This window comes from Sardina pilchardus, chromosome 9, assembly GCF_963854185.1.
Source record: "Sardina pilchardus chromosome 9, fSarPil1.1, whole genome shotgun sequence".
Classification (NCBI taxonomy): domain Eukaryota; kingdom Metazoa; phylum Chordata; class Actinopteri; order Clupeiformes; family Clupeidae; genus Sardina; species Sardina pilchardus.
Window position 1 is genome coordinate 22,745,230 of NC_085002.1, and position 21,017 is coordinate 22,766,246.

Below are 21,017 nucleotides of genomic sequence, written 5' to 3' on the forward strand. Positions count from 1 at the left end.
ACAATTTCTGATGAGATGCCATGACTGATTGACATGATCTTCTCTCTTCTCCTTTCACTAGAGGAAAGAGGTTGATGGCGATAGCTCTGACTTTGTTTGCTTGAGCTCTACACTGGATTGATCAGAGCAGTGCAGTGTATGGAAACAATGGCCGGGTATCCCAGATTCATTAAGAAGCTCTTTAAGTGCTAAGAACTTCTTAGGAGCGTTCTTAGAACGTTCTTGGAGCGCTCCTAAGAAGTTCTTAGCACTTAAGAACTTCTTAACGAATCTGGGAAACCCGGCCATTGTTACATAGTTTGTAGTACTGCCAGTCCCCTTGTCCATCACTGGTCTGGATGTTATTGTGGTTATGAATCTCTGTGTAAAGTTTCTAGACTGGGTAAAACCAGTCCGATTTAATTTTGGCCTGCAACTCAGGCTGGAAACCTCTAAATGTTTCTATCCTGTGTCCATTACAAATCTGCGGGCCCCAAATCACAAACTGGCTTATCCACCTGGCGCTCCTGGATCATTGGTCTGATTGGTTGAAGGACTATCCAAAATGCGTACAGAGTGTGATTTGAACTATGCCTGTTGATCACACCTCTTGTGCAGTAAAAAATACAGAGCAGACTCCCCAAACTAATGTTCAGTCTTAAAAGATTGAGCTTGGTCTGGTGATAGCCAAGCTTTAAAGTTTATTGAATGTGTCCTGTTTCGACCTCTGACATGTGAATGCCTCTTTTATTCAGCTGCTTTATTGTTAGCCTAGACAAGGGCCCCTGACCTGCTGATCAACTACCTCTTGATCTCCTTTGCACAGCCTCACAATTTGAAATAATTTCCATCCTCACTTATCACCGTTTACCACCAATGAATTGTGACCTTATCTGCTGGCATTGCACAGGTCTTTGAGTACCTGTTACAATTGTGTCAGGACTGTGTACCCTCCATTTGAAACCAATGACATACTGTATCCCCATGGCCTTGTTAATGTGGTTAACAACTTACTATTCACATCGAAATCAACCTCAGTCTAACTCATACCCAAACAGAGCGTTAGTGTCCAAGGGACATAAGACTGCTGTTGAGATGTTGCCAACAGTGAAAATTTCACATTAGAAAATGGTATGATTGTATTGGTCATATATTTGATTAATACCTATAAGAATTTGGTTGTTATTCATTTTAAATACTGTATTGCATTATGAAATGTAGTCTACATCATCATCACTAAACTCTTCGAGCAGATTAGGGTACTCATGCATGTGAACATTCTAAATCTCAGTCAGTGGCGACGATGTTTTTCTGTCCTCAACAACCTCAAGTAGACTAGGCCATTCGCAATGCATCTCTGCTGCCAACTGCCCAGACGCAAACCGTTAGACGAGCTCCCATGGACGTCTAAACTTTTCCATGGCCATTTCATCAGAGGTGACTAACACGTCCAACCACTCCTTGGAACTTGTTTATTTTCTACGCAATTTGCCAAGTTAAAGCCCCTTCAAGATAACAGCATTCGTATTTTTGGCCTCTGGAGTTTTTGACTGTCATTTAATCACATTTGACGAACATTAACCTCGGTTGGACAATTACCCTTTGTAATTTAGCGATTTGTTACGAAAACCGGATCATCGTGCTATTAGCCAAGTTAGACGCACATTTTGCCTCTATTCACGAATGGAGCGCAAATAAGTAAGCAAGCACTTGAGTAGAGCCTTTACCCATGTGATGATAGTATTTTTCTCCACTCTAATACACCTGTTTTGCGCTGTGGTTAGTGGCACAGCCACCTGCTTTGATTTGTCATAATGCAGGGATAGGGAAATGTTTGTCTGCAGCGCTGCAGGTGCTGGTATACGGGACAGGAGACAGCGAATAGCATGGGCAAACTTGTCCATTCCTTTTAACGTGGTTGCCTACAATAAGGAAAGACGCTAATAGGGGAACTCATTTAACACGCACGGACCCTATCCATTGATTATCGCATACGTGGTCGCTGTCTTTGTGACTTGGGTATTTCTTTCAAAGGCAGGCGTTAAGGCTTAGCATCCCAAACCTCGTTCTACAGCCAGATGGTTATGAAATGCAACGAACTGCGAGTACCGCACCGTAACAACGAGGCACGCTGTGCGCTTTGTTATAAGTCCGTACTCACAGAGCAAGTGATCCGACGGTCAAAATACCACTGTCGTTGAAGGCAAGCTGGTTTAGCCCAGGTGTCTCACATTGTTAGATATATCCTGAATTGCATCCTCCCTGCATTTCCCTGCATGTTCTCCAGAGCAGGACTGTGTAGTTGGTGTTAGATACTGGGGTCGATGGCGTCTCATAATCTAGGGCGTCTGTGTACCTGCGGCAAGCACTGACGCGCTTTTACTAACTAACGAAAGGCAAGCAGGCGCCGCGGGATGGGGAGGGAATAGCTTTAGACAGAGGGTTTCTCTCTCTCTCTATCTCTATCTCTCCCTCTCGCTTCCTATCTCCGCGTGTCTCACTCTCTCCCTCTTTGTCTCTCTCTCGCCACTCTCCCCAGTTCTGGGCTACTTTGTTCTATTGTTGTTGGGTCTGTTAGCATAGCTGCCCCTCTGACACACAGAGGTTCATTTCAATGCTCGTGAAGAGGAGGAAAAGCGTGAGTGTGACAGACGCGACCGTCGAGTTGTGCCGGTTAGTATGCATTGTTTTCTGCTGTACTTTTAGTTTGGATTTAAGAAAAATAGTGAATGCAAGGCGACGTGTAGGCTGTGTCTGTGTACGTGTTTTGGCGGAAAGTTACACAACCGTGTCCTCTCTGGTGTATGGCCAGTATTTGATTTATGGCACTGTATGATTGAATTATTGCTTTATCTGTGTGTGTCCCTTAGATTGACAGTAGCCCATCATCATCTTGGGGTATATGTATGTTTATATCCTCGACTCTTACATTCTCTTTGCTTTTTTTGTTCTTTTCCATTCTCCAATTCCGAGGTTGTTTGATTGTAGGCTACACGTTTACTGTCACCAGGGCAGTGGTGGATGGATAATCTTAGTCCTCTTGTGCCTTATTCTCTTGTTGGAGCCAACCGTATGTAGACTTCTTCAACAAAAGCAAATTCACTTTTCGAAAAGAGGGACAAATATGTATGCTGTGTGTTCAATTGCTGTCATATAGTGACTGATTTAGTTTTCCAACGAGGAGTTAAGTAACTTCAGAAATGTAATGAATAACAGTCCAGGTTACACTTCACACTTCTGAGTAAACGAGACCGTCTTCCTTGCCCTGTGCACCGCCGTGTTTCCATACAGGATCGGGTCAGTTTGGGCAGGTTCATTCCCATTCCAGAACCACGAGTTGCGAACAGCGACTCAAGCGCTTTGGGCTGATTGTGGGAAACCAAACATGTTACACGATCACTCCAGTGCAGCCTACTATAGGTGACTCTCAGTGAGCGTCTAGACAACAAAAAGCTCCTTAGTGTCGATGTGTCAGAGTCCGTTAAAGCAACCTGTTGACACTCCAGACTCTGTTGCCAAACAATAGCTTACTCGATAAGACTGTAGTTTTGCTTTTCACGTGACTCATTCATTGATAGTCTCAAGTAATTGCACATTTTACTACAAAACCTTATGCCTGATGAATAAAACAAACCGACCCACTTACATTTTAGACTTGTTACATGCCACCTAAGTGGTAAATTGTTCTTTTTTTGTCTTTGTTCAGACCAGGACTGTATTACTAGGTCAGAATAAAAACAAATCTCTTGACTGTGTGTGAGTGAGCATAAAAATTGTATCCATTGTCAGGGAGATTATGAAAGCAGATAGCTGAAAAATAACTGCAATGATCTTCTATTTGTGACATTCATTTCTCATTTATACTAAAAAGGCCAGACGTGAATGAACTACAATGTTAAAACAAAGGTATGACAGTTAGTGAAATTGCAACAATGAGTCTGATGTTGACACAACATTTACAGCACACCTGTGACACCAGACACTCCTTAGAATATTTTAATGTTTGAATGTCTCCTTGTGCAAACACTGTAACACTATCAAAGTTATCTTTGTAATGGTGTTTTAAGGCACGTGGATACTGTTCCTGTTTATAGTATTTGTTTTGGGGTTTGGTTTTTCCAGCTATCATCTCTGCCCTACATCAGGCCTGCAAACATGAGATCTGTGTGGGGGAGTAGACTAGAGTCATTACAATAATCAGGACTGAAAGATTATGGAGAGGCTAAATAATGGCATTAGAAACTTGATTTGTCTGCCCTTAGAAGCACCTGTCTATATGCTGTAATCTCTTAACACCCTACCACAACACGGCATCTTCTTAAGAGCTTCTGATCTGAGATCAGTCCACTGAATCCTCTTATAACACATTATTGCATATTAGGTTGCATGTACAGAACAGTGTTCGCCGTTATGTCTTTTTGGTCACATGACTTCACTAGAAACGACTTTTACTCATTAGAATTGGATTGCCGCTCTTTCTGAGTACATCACTTTAACACGTGGGTTTCAGCTTGTTGTTATATCTTGTGTGCTGGTAGCCCAAAGCAGGACATTTCTCACCATTAAAAGCAGCAGTGGTGCTTTAATACATGTATTTATTTTTTTTGCTCACCCCCTTAGGATATAAGAGAGGTTGAAATGAGGGTTCAGTGTTTTAATTTAGCTGGCAGCAGCGAGTGTTACTGTGTAAGGCAACAGGTGGAGCAGAGCTTGTTTGTGGGTCTGAGAGGCTGAGTGGGTCTGCAGCTTCAGTGTGCACTAGCTGTTTTTCGCTAGCGCCGCCGCTGGATATACCCTCACTTTTAGAATGATGCAACACCGAGAAACCAGGACAGGCCCTGCAGAGGGGTGTTAGGGAGGAGGGCACAAAGAACAGAGGAGGAGAGGAGGTTAAGTGCCTTTTTGTCAGAAAACAGCAAGGGCTAGTGGATTTACCCCGGCAACAAGCTTCCTGCTAAGGAAATGAAAAGGGAGACTTCTTCGCAACTCTTTAGTTCTTTGTTTTTCTTTCTTTTTTTTCCTTCAAGATTTAGCTTCTCTTTCTTTCATTGAATACAGGAAACAGGAAACAGTCACGTGAAAGATCTTTGCAAAATTCTACCAAAAATATTTTTGTTACATTGTTCAGTAATGCAAAATTGTATAGTTAGGACCAAATATAGCACCCTATTAAACAATAGATAATAACATTGTGATGTGTAGTGTATATATTGGGGAAAAGGAAGTACAGTTTGTTGTGGTTCCACCAAATGACAAACAATCTGTTCAATAGTGTCTTTGGATGATGGTGTAACAGATGAAAATGAATGTTACATTTTATTTTTACAAAATGTACTTGCTTTCTAAATGCACTCTCTGTGTGAGTATGTAATTATTGTGTAGTTACACATAGCTGTATTTTCTGTTACACTTTAATGAATGATACAGAAAGTGTAACAGGACTAATGCCATTAAGACAAGAGGCAAAGTGATTTTTAACAAATCCTCATTAATTCAATGGCATGAGAGTTAAAGAGCTCGTGCTTTCTAAGCAGTAGACACTAGTCACATTTGAATAGAATATGCTGATTTTTGCTCTATATTGCTGTTCTCTGGTTGGCTCACTGAACACAGCTTTGGGTGCTGCTCTGTGATTGGTCATCTACTGTCTGATAGAGAAGTAACGGAGGCAAGGGGATGAGTAGTTATTATGTCACAGGCTCTTGCTGTAGCGCCCTTTTTGCCCCCCCCCCCCCCCCCCCAACCTACCCCCACCCCCTTCCTCTCCTGCTGTAGCGTACACCACTCTAAGAACGCAGCAGGAAAGAGAACGAATGTAAGGACACAGAAGCTGAGAATAAGACACATAGTGAATGGAATAGAACAGGGTGGATATGTGAAAGAGTGCAAGTTTAGAAGGGATTAGGCAGGGAAGAGAGGGACAGCGAAAGATAAACAGAGAGAAAGAGGCAGAGGGAGAAGGGGGGAGAGAGAGAGAGAGAGAGAGAGAGAGAGAGAGAGAGAGAGAGAGAGAGAGAGAGAGACCCAGCCGACAGCAGGTGGAGATGACATCATTTTCACTGCAGCAACACTGCAGCACTATTTGAACAAAGACACATTGCAACCCACTAACACTGAGCGTCGCTGGCTAACACAGACTGCCACAGCCAGCATCTCCCACATGCTACACATGCTACACCATCAACAGTCTGTTCCCAGAATTGATTAGCAACTGATTACAGGATCTCAATGTGATTGCACAATAAATTGCACAGATTATCATTTTGAATTTTCCGTTTATCTACCACAGAAATATGCACAGTGCTGCTCTACAGTATACAGTTCTACACAATTCATGTGTAAAACAAACATTCAAACATTCACAGTATGTCTTTCACCTATGGGAAGAGATCTATTTTAAGTTTTGTTATTTTTTTATATGTTATTTTTTTACCAACTCTTATGTGTTATTTTCTTACATATTGCCTTCTCGCCCTGTTTTGATGATAACTTTGAAATTGCATTAATTTAACATTGCTGTTCATTAATACTATTTTCTTTTGTTTTGTTATAAGTATTGGATATTTACATTATTTCAGAAAGCCCCTTTAGCTTTTACCAGAAAGATTTGGTGTATATCACTGTGGTATAATTGTGTTGCAGGTATGTAGTCAGGTGGGGTTACCTCGTTGTCAATCTCCTTTGGGAATTCCACCTCCAGTCATTGCATTTTACTTTTGGATTTCAATTCAATTAGAAGTTCACTTTTCATGTCCTTTCATTTATGTCTGTGTCCAGTCTGGAAGGCACTAGAAACCCACACAGAGGGCTCGTTCACATTTTTATTAACACAGTACACGGTTAGATGTGTTTGCTGCTAACAAAGGCATATGACGCGCTCACTCAGACTTAAATAAAGGAATCAGTCTCATGTGCTTCCTGCTGCTAATGCTCTCCCCTACCAGTTGAGCTAGAGACGCTGTTATGTTATTTTCTTTAACTAGTGCAGAGCCCGTAGATGTGCCATTTTATGTGCACACACTCGTGCCATTAGGATGACACGGTCCACCAAATTTGAGAGCAGTCGGATGAGTGGTTCGAGAGTTATGAGTGACACACAGACAGACGTTCCTTGCATTAATAGATAGATAAGCATCATGGCAATGGGTGTGATGCCTGACCTGACTGTATCTGTTTGTCTATCTGTCTGTCTGCCTGCCTGCCTGCCGGCCCATCCGCAGATAACCAATTCAGAATGTCCATCCTGGAGCGGCTGGAGCAGATGGAGCGAAGGATGGCTGAGATGGCCGGCCAGCAGTCGGCCGGCGGAGGGTCGTCCGAGAGTGGAGGAAGTGGTGGTGGTGGTGGAGGAGGCGGCGGTGGAAACGGCAGTACCAGTCAGTCACAGGTAATCGACCTCCAGCAGTCTATATAGTAGATTCATCCGAGGGAATGAAATGGGAATGGCTTTATTATTATTATTATTATTATTGTGATTGTGACTACCCCTAAGACCTGAAAAAAAGCATGATTAACTTATGATTAAGGCAAGTTTATTTACAGTATGTAGCACATTTCATACATAGGGGTAATTCAGTGTGCTAAACATAAACAAAAACAAAGATAGTAAATAAAGGTATAAAAGGGCAATTACAGATGACGTTTCCTTCTCTATGTAACTTCCTAGCTCATTCATACTGATGCAATTAGTAGGAAATTACCTATTATCCGATCACATCAGTCTTTTCATAGATTCTATTTAGGGACACATTTAACTTTTGAACTCTTCCCAGGATGTGGTAAAAACCCAGGCAGGAAGCTCCTTTGAGGGGCGCGTGGTGGTGGTTTGTGAGAAGATGATGAACCGGGCCTGCTGGGCCAAGTCCAAGCATTTGATCCACTCCAAGACGTTCCGTGGCATGACTCTCCTGCACCTGGCAGCAGCACAAGGCTACGCCACCCTCATCCAGACCCTCATCAAGTGGCGGTGAGGACACTGACATAAACAAAAGCAGAGGCGTCAGTTTGAACTAAAGATTCTAGAACAGACGCAACTGATCCATCTCGCTCTGTTCTAGAATCTTTGGTTTGAATCTCTGGATTACAAGATTACTGTAACTTAATATTTCATGTCTCAATTTAAGAGTATTACCTTAATATGTAGTGTCTCAAGAACTTGCATACATTTTAGAATAGGTTATTAGAAATTGAATTATGAGAAGTAAAATAAGTTTGAATTAAAAAAGGGCTACATTCAGGAGTACATATGGGTGATATTTGAATTTGATGTCCTCTTGCCCACAGCACGAAGCATGCAGACAGCATTGATTTGGAACTGGAGGTGGACCCGCTGAATGTGGATCATTTCTCCTGTACTCCCTTGGTAAGTGACGAGATGGTGGTGACAGATATTCAAGCTTACTGTAAATGAAAACAAATCCAACATCTCTGATACTAAGAGGTAGCCTAGTGAGCTAGACCCACATTGATACTAAGTGGTGCAGCGTCTCAAAAACAACATCTGGTTGTAGTCTGTGATGCTCCGGTCCCTGACCAGACGTGTTGACGTTGTCTCTCCAGATGTGGGCGTGTGCCCTCGGGCACGTGGAGGCAGCGCTGCTCCTCTACAAGTGGGACCGGCGGGCGTTGGCCATCCCCGACTCCCTGGGCCGCCTGCCCCTGGCCATTGCTCGCTCGCGCGGCCACACGCGCCTCGCCGAGTGCCTGGAACACCTCCAGAGGGACGAACAGCAGCAGCAGCATCATCATCATCATCGGCCGTCCAGTCCCAGTTTGGCCTTCCCTCCCGGATTGGACGGACCGCACGCAGACAGCTGGGTAGAGGTGTGGGGCGGAGAGGCGCTGTCCGGCAGCCTGAGGGGAACGGCAAACACCAGCAGCTCCAGCTCCATCACGACCACCACCAACCAAGGTACACCTGGCCACCTGTCATGCTCGGAGAGGAGCCATAAGGGGGGCAGAGCACGGTCTCATCATCTGGAGGTGTGGAGCGCTAGCCATATAGCCAGAGGTGGAAAAGTCCAGTCATTTAATGGTTTTACCTGTGCACTTAACAGGTGATCTCATCTATAGGGCTTGGGATTGTGACGTGAAAACTTCGCGGGCAGCCATATTGGCAGCCTCACTCCTTAGTTTACTATGGATTACTATGGATTTACTCAGATGGTTTAAATGAGTGGTTGGCATAGATATGTGGTAGGATTTTTACTTTCTGAAGCTGGACTTTTCCACCTCTGCATATAGCATTGCTAGTGATTTATGACTCTAGGTTTAACTTTAAACAGGTTTTATGATTGATGTTTACTTTCTGGTCTGGGCAAACAGATAACAAATGTCCTATTGTTGATTGCCAAGGGTGATTGTACCTAGCCGATACAGCAGTGACGAGAGATTGGAACACACTGAGTGATATATAAGCATCTGATGGCTATTATGTAACATTTTATTCAACATTCATTTCTAGTTTGTTTGTTTTTGTTTTGTTGTTGTGTGATAATGTAGTGTGTAAGGATGTACTTGCTCTATATTGTGAGTGCCTGTGAACTCTAAGCAGTCTTGTTTTCACATATTTTTTCTTCTCTAAAAGATCTAAGAAGACCCAGGTCTGAGCCCTCCAGCTATTATGCCAGTGAGACCCAAGGCGATGGCCCAGTCACCAAGAAACACAAGCCCAACCCCGAGGCTTCATCTCTGGGCATGGAACAGCTGAGTCAACGGCCCAAATCCAGTCCCCCCAAAGCCGACAGGGAGGTCAGAGATGGGGGGCAGTCTGGAGCCAGGCAGGGGGCCTCCGCTGGTCGTCTGAGCTGGAAAGCGGGATCGGGCCGGAAGGGGGCCGGAGTCTCTGGAGGGGGCAGTCTGGGGAAGGAGAGGCTAACCAGCCGACTGAGGATGCAAGAGGTGTCCGGGGCCGGAGATGTTTCCGAGCTGCTCGCCGGTCAGGAGAATATGGAAAACACAGAGGACCTACAGGTATTGACGTCACTCTAAAACTCAACTGCCTCAACTCAACTGTCTACATTCACTAGTTGTCCTAAAGAATATCAAACCAAAACAAACCTGGTGGTTAAGACAGTGGAAATAATCTAAAATCCAGTGGATTCCTTCATGAATTCCTTATGGTTTTGCAGATGAACATGATGACTCTAGCTGAACACATTATTGAGGCCACACCTGAACGCATCAAGAGAGAGAACTTTGTCCCAAAAGACGCCACACCTGTTGACAGCTCTGCAGTCAACAGCACAGTGAATTGGTTGGCCAGCTACCTTGGTGATGCTGAACGGTGAGTTCTAATATCCCCACAATGAGAGTGTGCATGGGGTTCTCTTCGCTTGAACCTGGAAAACTTTCTCCAGCAATTGCTTTCTAAGTTGAAGTAGTTAGAAACTAAATTTTTTATTAATTTAATGCACCTTCATGCCCAATTTGCAGATTTTTATGAAGGATATTGTTCTCACAAAGGTAAAAAAAAAAACGACCTGGTCTTTGTGTCCACCCTAGGTTCCCATACAACAAACTAGCTGGCACCATCCCGGGTCTGGGCTCCTGTTCGTCCAGCGGGACCCCCGAACTGGAGGGCTCCCTGGGGAAGCTGGGTCTCCCCTCCCTGGCCGACTGGACAGCCTTCCTCAGCGTCTCTCACACCAAGGCGGAGCAGGACCTGGCCCAGTTGGCCCTGAGTGACCCGGAGCAACGGGAGCTGTACGAGGCGGCTCGGCAGGTCCAGAGCACCTTCCGCAAGTATAAGGTAGGCTTCTGGATGAGTCCAAAGCCACTCTGTGTCCTCGGAGAAATGTTGTAACCTCTTTGTAGTAGTTGTCTGTGGGCAACTGTGCTGTCTCCCTTGTTCTGGTGTTGGTTGTCGGTCTTGGCTTTCTGTCATGTGGAAGTGTTTTTTTTTTTTGTTCTGTTTTTTGTTTTTTTGGTTCTTTTTTTTGGTTCTGCAGACGTGGAGGTTTGTCCAAGACTTCACAAAAGGGAGTAGAGACTTCTTAACACTCGTTGGACTGCAGGGTTAATAGTACCCTTCTGTCCTCTGTGTTCCAGATTTAGTTTTTTTCTTTTATGTGTTCAATTGTTTGTCAGTGGTTTGGTTCCAGAGATCAGGCTCAGTCACTGGTAGTGTGTAAAGCATGGGCAGAGCTGCTTGAGACTAGCATGGCCTGCTTACGAGGAATGATCTGCATCGCTGTCTCTCTGTGTCACCACTGCTTCAGCTAAAGCGTCTTCCCTCCCCCCCTGTGTTGATATATCCACTGTTGTGATATCTCCCTATTTTCACCTCTCCAGATATCTCAGAGGAGCTCTGGCACTGGTCAGGATCTCTTCTCTTTTATCCCTGCCCCCCCCCCTCTCTTTCTCTGCTTTTGTGTTTCAGTCTTGAAATGACACAACTGGATCTTGGACAAGATGGACTCACAACAAGGAAACAGTGACCCTGCCTTTCATGTCTCTGTATCAATGCTAATTTGTCCTCTCCCTCTCCTCTCCTCTCTCTCTCTCCCTCTCTCTTCCTCTCTCTCTCCCTCCTTCCCCCTCCTCTCTTTCTTTCTTTCTTTCTTTCTTTCTTTCCCTGTCCTTCCCTCTCCTGCAGGGACAGCCACTGCGCGAACAGCAGGAAGTGGCAGCCGCTGTTATTCAGCGCTGTTATAAAAAATACAAACAGGTATGGATTTAGAAAACGGACTATTCTCAGCACACACACTAGCTTCATCCACAGCTCCTTTTGTAAGTGATCTGGGAGAGAAGTATTCAAATGCAGTGCACCAAATGCATCTTCTGCTCACGTCCTCCCTCTCTCTCCCACAAGCTGACCTGGATAGCCTTGAAGGTAATGGGACGCTTTCCTCAAGTTCTGGGATATTTTTCCCATCAGAAAATGAAAAAAAAAATGAGTTTATTCATTCCCTGTTTGAAGGGAAATGCTTTGTGAAATGCTTTGCTGTGCATTCTGAGGGCTAGCCATCAATATGTTGCTAAGAATGGAGATCTCTTATGGCCTGGTCAGACTATACGATTTTTTTGTCGCTCACGATTGTCGTTTACGATCTACACTGTACGATTTTAGAACCATGAAAACCTCTCCGCGTCTTGGTCGGGAGAGTGGCCACATACACCGAAAGCATCGGTCGCGTCATACGACTCCCGTCAAATTTCTGACAAGCCAGACTTTTTGTCGGGCTGTTTTAGAACATTGTGAACGACAAATCGCAAGTCGTGAAGCATGTCACATTATAAGATTCACTCCGCGTTCGATGTCGTGCCCGACCATTTGAAATCGGATACGATGCTGTAAACTTGTCGGTCACGACAAATTCGGGCTAAAATCGGGCTGGAATCGTGTAATCTGACCCGGCCATTAGTAACTGTCCTTCTCCCCATCTCCCACCCGACTCCACCAGTATGCACTTTATAAGAAGATGACGCTGGCCGCCATCCTGATTCAAAGCAAGTTCCGCAGCTACCACGAGCAGAAGAAGTTCCAGCAGAGTCGGCGCGCAGCCTTGCTGATCCAGCAGTACTACCGCAGTTACAAGGAGCTGGGCCGCCCCAGCCTCCCCAGCCGCGCCCGCACCGCTGCCCTGGTGCAGCACAAGCTCAGGTAGACGCCCCCGCCACCCCCACCCCAACCCCCACACCCACACCCTTATCCCAAATGACTCCAAAACCATTGAGCATCTTAAAAGAGGAAGTTGGAATGTACACAACGATGCCACTGCAGCAGGGCTGGGTGCCTATATCCACATTTTGGTTTGTGTATGTGTGTGTGTGTGTGTGTGTGTGTGTGTTGTAGAAGCAGTCTGTGGACAAAGAGGCAAGACCAGGCTGCCAGGAAAATTATGAGGTTCCTCCTGAGATGTCGTCATAGGTGAGCATGAACGCCTTTCTCCCTTTCCCCCCCTTTCTTCAATAACAATATATTCAGTTACTTCCACCTTGATCGGCAAAGTACAGGGGTCAATTGTACTGTACACATACATTGGCATGTCTATAGTCTTAACAGAAACACTATTCCAGTTGTGACACTGAGCATGATGTTCTAGAACTTTAGCAGCGAGGCCCAGAATTACACTCAGTCAGAGACGTACTGTAGAGTCCACAGTGTCAATGGGCTGCGTTATGGGGCTGGTTAAGGGTTCCGTCTAGCACAGCACAGACTTGTTGCTACTTCCTGTGTTGTTCTGCCCTCCTCCCCTCCTGCCTACCCCACCTCACAGTGCCCTGTGTGTGCTAATAGCTGTCTGGTGTTGTTTTACTGTTTATGCTAAGCCCCTTGATGGACCATAGACTGTTCAAACGGGTGAGTGCAGTGGCAGCATCTCCAAGTTTATGCCCCCCCCCCCCCCCCCTCTCTCCCTTATAAGTCCACTCTTCTCTCTTCCTCTTAGTTGAGTTTCATTCATTTTTTTCTCTCTCGCTGTCTAACTTTCCTTGCCATCTCTTATCCTCAAGAAGGTCTCATTAATCGCTCTTGCTATGATCACTCCTTCTTTCTCTCTCTCTCTCTCTCTCTCTCTCTCTTTCTCTCTCTTCAGTCTCTTTCTCTGATTGCCATGCCTCTCTCTGATCTCCAGCTCTCCTCCACCCTGTCCTCCTCCTCCTCCTTTCCCCCTTCCTGCCCCTTCTCCAGTTTCTCTTGCTTACTGCTTGCTTGCATGTCGGCTGCCTGCTGGAGCCGCTGTAGTTTGAATGCAAGAAGGGGGGCGGGTGGGAAACCAGTTTTATCGGCTCTAACGAGGCACTAGTATCCCAGCGCTTTCCCTTCTGCTCTGGTTTATCCCCCCTTCCCATGTTCCTATCCGCTGTCTCTCTCGCCATGACGATGACGCTTCTAGGAGCACTTAGCCATGGACTGCCAGATAGTGGTGATGGCATTGCATGACTTGCCAAAAGAGATTGAGGCCTTGCTTTCTTTATAGGGGGCATGCTGTGTTCAATGATGTCAATACTTGTTGGCTGCCTGTTTTTCCTCTAGTCTTGTATTATGATTCCGGGGTGTCGGGTATAACAGGAAATGTGTGGGTGTTCCTGCTCTCAAAGTCAAGGGAGCAAAACCACTGTGAACCACCTAAGGACCATCACTGTCCAATGTGTCTATCATTCATAAACAGTGTTCAACTGGGAAGTTGGAAGTTATTTTGCTGTATTTTTTCTCTGTAAAATGTCTTTGTTATGGGTTACTTTCCTTTGTTGTGTATAACTGACGTTTATAGTGAAGCTGTTTGCCATATTATAAAAGGTAACAATGACTTATGACAGGTAATGTGACAAAACAATCCATCCCATATCGGATCTGATCAGCACTGCGCAAGAGCTAGGAGTAGTCCATCACACTGATCATCCTATATTGAGTCTGACCATCATCGCTGCGCAAGACCTAAGTAGTCCAATTACAGTCCAATTAAGAGCATAAGAGCTAGATGAACCTTTCCATACTGTAGATCTGTGACCCTAATCCTTCTTTCCAGAACCCCACTGCAACACTTTCTAACTGTATTTGAATTCAGAAGACAGCGGTATAGTTCAAACAATTCAATGAATCTATCAAATGAATTGATATTGTTTTAAGAGAAAAGTGTCATGTGTATTTCTGCATTACCACAAAGTGTGCTAAGTAGTTATCGAACAGCTGGAATCAACTATTGATGACTGACAGCTTTGCTTCTTCTGTGTTCTGTGTCCTCCTCCTCCTTGTGTCCCCCCCCCCCCCCCAGGGCGAGAGAATTGAGAAAGGCCAGGGAACATGAGAGCTTGCCGAAGAGCCCCCCCACAGTGTGACATCTCTAAAGACTCCCCCCCCCCCCCCCCTTCCCTTTTGTCCCTCTTTCTACCGGAGATGAACATTTTACAACGGAGAAAAAACAAACTTCTGTATACAACAAAAACAAGGATACACATGTGATTACTACGACTTACAGTTGTCTACTAAAAGCTACAGCATCTTTTTTTCTCTTTCTATCAAGGGGAACTGAGAGTTCTGTCAAACTCAAGACTCTTCTGGGGAAATATAATATTCAATCCATGGCATTTTTGCACTCTTCATAGATTTTTTTTAAAGAGCAAAAAAAAGAAAATCAAGAGATGGGAAGACAAAAACAAAAGGATAAAAGAAAGGAATACTGAATCGAGAAACACATCTGAAGTCTAAGGTGTTTTTTGGTAGCAAGTGTAAGATATGGAACATGAGCGTTTTCAGACGGAAATGACTTTGCATATACATGCATAATCATGCTGGAACCTGCTTCTGATAACATTTTTTTGTAAAAAAAAAAAAAAGAAGGAAAAATCTATTTGAAACAAACAACAAAAAAAAAGACACCATAAACCAAATGAACTGCCTCATCTCCTCGACCATATGCATGCAATTATTTTCCATAGGCTCAGTGTATGAACTTCACCCATCTTTGTTTCTGACAAAGCCATCCTCTTGTTCAGTGGAAGGGGTTGGCCACAGATGAATGTAGGAGGGGTCGGGGCAAAGACAGTGTGGGGTGTGGTGGAGTGCCTGTGTCAAATTTTGTGTCTTTTTGGGGGCATCGGGTGATGTTGAGTGGGAGGGATAAGTCAGATGTGAGGTTATCCCTGTGTGTGTGTGCGTGTGTGTGTGTACGTGTGTGTATGTGGGTGCGTGCATGTGCGTGCGTACGTGCGTGCGTGTGCGCATGTGCGTGCGCGTGTACATGTGTGTGCGTGTGTCTGTGTGCGTGTGTGTGTGTGTGTGTGTGTGTGTGTGTGTGTGTGTGTGTGTGTGTGTGTGTGTGTGCGCGCACTGACTTTTTAACGAATCCTTTTCTTACTGTCACCTCGCCGCTGGCCTGACTTTGTGAGTCCTGTGTTTGTTGACTTTAACCTGAGACTAATGCATGTGTTTGAGCAACAACGGCTCCTGCATGCTGATGTAACAAGTTTGTGTTTTTGAGTTCTTATTTTTTATATTGTGGCGTCGTTCTCAACCTCCCCGTTGACTGCTACTTCTCTTTCCGACGATGACCTTTTAGTACAGATCTTATCAGTGTCATGGGAAAATGCCACTGTTGTGGGAAATGACATGTCATGATTAGTTTTGTATCTTGCAACTTTGTTTTTGCTCAAATTTGTACTTTTCATATGTTTGTTTTCATTTTCAAATATCTTTGCTCATGTTAGTTATTTCTAGAGTTTTCTAGAGGTCAAATCTCTTTTGTGCCACAAAGCCAATATTTTTGCTAGTTGCCATCTTTGTTGTGCTGTGGTGTGGTATCAATAGTTATCATTGTTGCTGTCATTTTATTTTGATGAACTCTTGAAAGCTAAAAAATGGCTTTTGGGGGAAGGATCACATAACATTGCCTTGACTTCTTAAAGACTTTCCAAAAGGTCCCTACTTAAGATCTCTCACTGGAGATGAAATCCATATTTTTGACTATTGATCGGCCTCTGTACATAAAGAATTGATGTGAGGATGCATGGAATTCCAGAACCTTTATCTGAAAAGGATTGTATTTAAGAAAATATATTATTTTATTCACAAATGGGGTAATAATAACATGATAAGAGACAAAAACAAAAATATATTGTATAGTTTTGTTCGAACGCCCATGAGGTATGGTTGTACTGTTTGTACATAATGTAAATATTTGACGCAAAGACAGAGCCATGTGCATGAGTCCTGACAGACACAAAATATGTTTAAAAAATGACATTAGTGGCTATAATCTGTACAATGAACTCCAATGATTTCACTGCAACATTTTCTTTCCTTTTTTTCTTTCATTTGAGGAGCATTAACTGAAGCATGCCATTTCTGCAGAATAAGGACAAAAGAAAACAATGTAGAGTTAGAGGAAGGCAAATGAATCCCTCCAGAGATGATTTAGTTACTTGTTTATCTGTTTTGAGCTACCACATATATTGAACCCTTTTTATTTGCCAATGGTGCCCAGCAATGTGAATACTCTATAGATTAACAGGAGATTATTTAATCTTTATGCTCAAGAACGAATGATCACAAGAATACAAGACGTTAAGTCACGTTACCTCATCATGATGCCACATTTTCACCATCATGTTGAAAGATCTTAATAATTTGCCAACGAAAGAAAACCACTCAAGTCTCCAGTACTCACTGGCAGTAGTAGCAATCAGTCAACATCACCTTTCCTACACTTAATGCTGAACATGAGTGAAATATTCCACAGAGGATTTTAAACTACTGTAACATTGTACAAGGATAAGAGGATGTTGAAATATGAGGATTGTCCATTAGGGAGATATCAGCCAAAGGAATCAAAGATAGACTCACCACTGGTTGTTATCAAGATGCATAGTCTGTCACAGATCAGAATGTAGTGAAAATGCACCACAAAATTCAATGAAACTCAAGGTTTGATTTCATCCACTTGATATGAATGTCTGTCCCCAATAAACTGCTTTTATGTTCAGGATTTTTTATTCTATCACCACAAAAAATGATTTATTCCCAAACCTCTTTCCTGCAACTACAAGGCAATAGTCTATCACCTTTGTGAGGAACACATAGAAAATTAGCTTGATGTAGCTTGGCATTCAAGGATTTGACTACAATCCATTTGGACGGAATAGGGATGGATTTTGTGCTCTGTATTCAACATGAAGTATTTAACCAGAACCAGAAATAGAGTATACTTTAGACCAGTAGATTTCCTGAAGACTAACAATATGGTAAGAACAATTGAAATGGCATACGTTTGAAGGAAACGTTCCTGGGCTGTTGAAATCTTCAATACAAATTTCTTCTTTTTTTTTGTTATTGGTCTGAATTATGTTTCTCGCATTGGTTTCCTCGTTTGCATTGTGTTTTTGATTTCCACATGCATTACCGTGACTTGTTTATGTAGAAAGTGCCTAATACTAGCCTAAAGAGCAAGCCAACATCAGGATTTTACATATTCTGTCTGTAGTGGGGTCATTGTTTCCTTTTCAGTGTGTATGGCGAAATATACCAGAAGAAAATATTAGACATAAGGATAAACAAAAATTAGATCTAATCTCTTTTAGCCCACTGCTTGATTTATTTCTCTCCAAAGCATGTTCTGAATAGACTTATCTCTTCTAGACACAGATTGCTGCCAGTTTGCCAAGTGCCCATAAACCTCTTGTATTTCACTCATGAAACTGCCCTCTAGTCATGTGGATTATGGAGTCACTTGTACATCCAGAGATTCTGCCCACGCTCATTAATCCCATCACGGATTCCGAGAGACCACATCTTTCAATGTTCTGAAAACTGATATGTTTCAGAGGTTTGCAGGGAACAGTCTCTTAATTCACCATGCAACACTTGTCCACCAAAACACATCTCATTTGCCCACCACCACATTCAGACCACTACTATACTGAGAGAGAAGGTATGAGTTTGATGTCATGGTCAGAACACAGATTTATTTTTTGCTTTGCCCGTGTGAAAAATCAGGACGACTTGTAAACTCATTTCCTGATTTGGCTCACGTTCATTTCACTCCCACCCGCCTGTACCTGGGGCTTAGATGTTCTTCCAATTTTGTGACATGCATACGTACGTACCTCCAGGATCTCACTGGCTATCAGCGTGAGCATGCCATGCGCACGCATGACTCCACTTTACCACAGAGACACATTCACATCAAGGGTGCTGCTTTTCTCGGCCACACAATGCCACACACGCGACTGCTCAAAGCTCGGCCACTCTGTATACAGGGCTCCCTTAGAGATATGGGCAAGCTCGTGTCTTATATTTCACTCAGGGTTCAAGAAGGAGCAGGGTTACGCCCAGAGGAGCATTGCTTGGGAGTAACAGGGTTGAGTTCTCAGTCACAAACTCTCAGATGTCAGGGGAGGGGGCAGTGGCACCGCTTGGGGTCACTGGGTGCAGGTTGGTGGAGACGGGGGGCAGGGGAGGGAGATCAGTCACCTCATATCACCCAGAAAACTTTGATTTTCTTAACACAAATATCAAAGTTGATTGATAGGTGTCAGAAGCTGCAGACATTGACAATGGTAGGTAGGAAGTAAGTAAGCAAGCAAGTAGTAAAGCACTGCCAAATCTGCACAGGGATGCTTAGTGGTAAACCTCAGTATTTATTGAATAGATAGATAGATACAAAAAAGATGTTATTGGTGTGGTGTTCTCCACTTACGGTATACATTGTTTTCCAACGTGATCCCTCTTTCTCAGCTGGCAGAACATGACACTAGCAGTGCCAAGTTCATTTGCTCAGATCCCAGGGAACACATGTACTGACAAACGTATGCATCCATTGCACTCTATGTCACTTTGGGTAAAGGCGTCTGCTAAATGAATAAACTGTAAATGTAAAATATGGGGGATAGCAGGCATCTTCACCAGACTAATTTTCAACCTTGTTTATCCCAATGCAATGTGACATAATTAGAAATTCACTCCTAGTCTAAAAAACACATCTTAACTCCATTAACAATTTGAAGGGATATATATGTATGGCCACTGATTTTTTTTTCTTTTCTGCATATGATCTGACTTCCTTCAGATGATCAAACAGTTACAGATTATGGCTATGTCTGTTCCATGTAGCTGCACATCATGGTTGACTGACCTAGAGATATAGAATTTTAGTCACCTTGCCATTTTACTAGACCTGAATGAGTGGGAACAGTCATGCTCTAGTAGGCAACTTGATAATGCAAAACTCATTTGAATGAACAGTGAACTCTGTCCTTTCTGTTCTGACTCCTGCCCAACACTGAAACTCAGAGAAAATAGAAACACAAGCTGGGATGGAAAAACACTCTTAAAAAGCTTCTCACATACATACAAAGCAATAAAACACTTCCTGTCACTAAAGAGGTGAGCTTTAGGTCTAAAGGAGCTGTGAGAGATAAACTGTTTGGTGAAGAATGCAGAAACAAAAAAATATATATATACAAAATACACCAAGTTCACTTCTTCTTATGCAATTACCACATCAGCAAGCCAGGTGTTAAGGTGGTATATGGAGATGATTTCATATAACCTGACCCCTAAATGCACGTTTTCATCATTTTCAAATGAAAATAATAATAATTTAAAAAAAAAAAAAAAAAAAAAAAGCTAAGCTATGGACCCTGCTCTTTTAGAAGGCATCGGGCAATCAACACTCTGCATGTGAAGCTAGTATTAGACCTTTGTTTTCCCTTTGTTTGTTTCTCAAGTGTTCCCTTCCTCTCATGGCCCGCTTTCTCCCCACCCACTGAGTTTCCATGTTCGGTTTCCCTTGACTGTCTCTCTCTGTCCCTCTTGTGGATTTGATTTCAGTTTTTGTAACTGTGCATGTAAGAGCATCACTGAATCGTTGGATATGTTTGAACAAAAAAGAAAAAAAAAAAGAATATTCAGCTGCTGAAGCCATGCAAAACATTTTGAATTGCCCTTAAAATATGGAAAATGTTTTCTGAATGCTTTATATAATTTCTGCTGTAAAATAAAGTCTTAAAAATGAGAACATTGCTATTTTGCTGTGTCTGATGTTTTCCATGCATGTAGGCTACACACTCCTTTACATATTGACATTAACACTGGCAAAATATGTTTGGAGAGCTTTAATGTCATTGGCACACACAAGAATGTGTGATTCTGACAGAGTGTCTGCCATGGTGGTGTTTTTTCCGGCACCCTTTTTTAGCATTCCCCATGCTTGTTCCCTTCCAATATACGTATTTTCCCTTGCTTTGTTAGTCAATGTGATAGTCATGCCATTGGACTGTTTTACTTACCAGTGGCCAGTGCATGATTCACTCTCCAAGAGGCATGATTGGATAATTAGATGATCAGATACTTATGCTTTGATGAGTTGATTGTATGACTCAAGAGGCTGTCAAAACATCTGACTCAAAACTGGAATGTCAGTTAAGGCAAGTCCTGACCATTTGTTGGGGTTTGGAAATATAAAGCTATAGAGCACATCCTCCTCTAATGTCTTGCTTCAATTAAGCTATAGTGTAGAGTCTGCACTATTAGTTACAATCATTCTAGATGTACTTACTGTACCTCCAGAGGCAGCACCAAGACCACTCAATATTCAGTG

The 21,017-nt window shown here is 43.3% G+C and overlaps 1 protein-coding gene across 1 annotated transcript in view; it reads left to right on the forward strand.

Annotated features, from left to right (window-relative positions):
- LOC134092202 (calmodulin-binding transcription activator 1-like) overlaps nt 1-14,778 on the forward strand; it is a 251,899-nt gene extending 237,121 nt beyond the window's left edge. Inside the window, exons 12-24 of the mRNA XM_062544992.1 lie at nt 7,200-7,366; nt 7,752-7,945; nt 8,263-8,341; nt 8,539-8,890; nt 9,566-9,951; nt 10,110-10,264; nt 10,483-10,729; nt 11,576-11,647; nt 11,792-11,812; nt 12,384-12,583; nt 12,776-12,850; nt 13,252-13,282; nt 14,697-14,778. Coding sequence (XP_062400976.1) covers nt 7,200-7,366; nt 7,752-7,945; nt 8,263-8,341; nt 8,539-8,890; nt 9,566-9,951; nt 10,110-10,264; nt 10,483-10,729; nt 11,576-11,647; nt 11,792-11,812; nt 12,384-12,583; nt 12,776-12,850; nt 13,252-13,282; nt 14,697-14,729 — 2,012 coding nt within the window. The 3' untranslated portion in view covers nt 14,730-14,778. The remainder of the gene's footprint in view (nt 1-7,199; nt 7,367-7,751; nt 7,946-8,262; nt 8,342-8,538; nt 8,891-9,565; nt 9,952-10,109; nt 10,265-10,482; nt 10,730-11,575; nt 11,648-11,791; nt 11,813-12,383; nt 12,584-12,775; nt 12,851-13,251; nt 13,283-14,696) is intronic.
- Nucleotides 14,779-21,017: the final 6,239 nt, after the last annotated feature.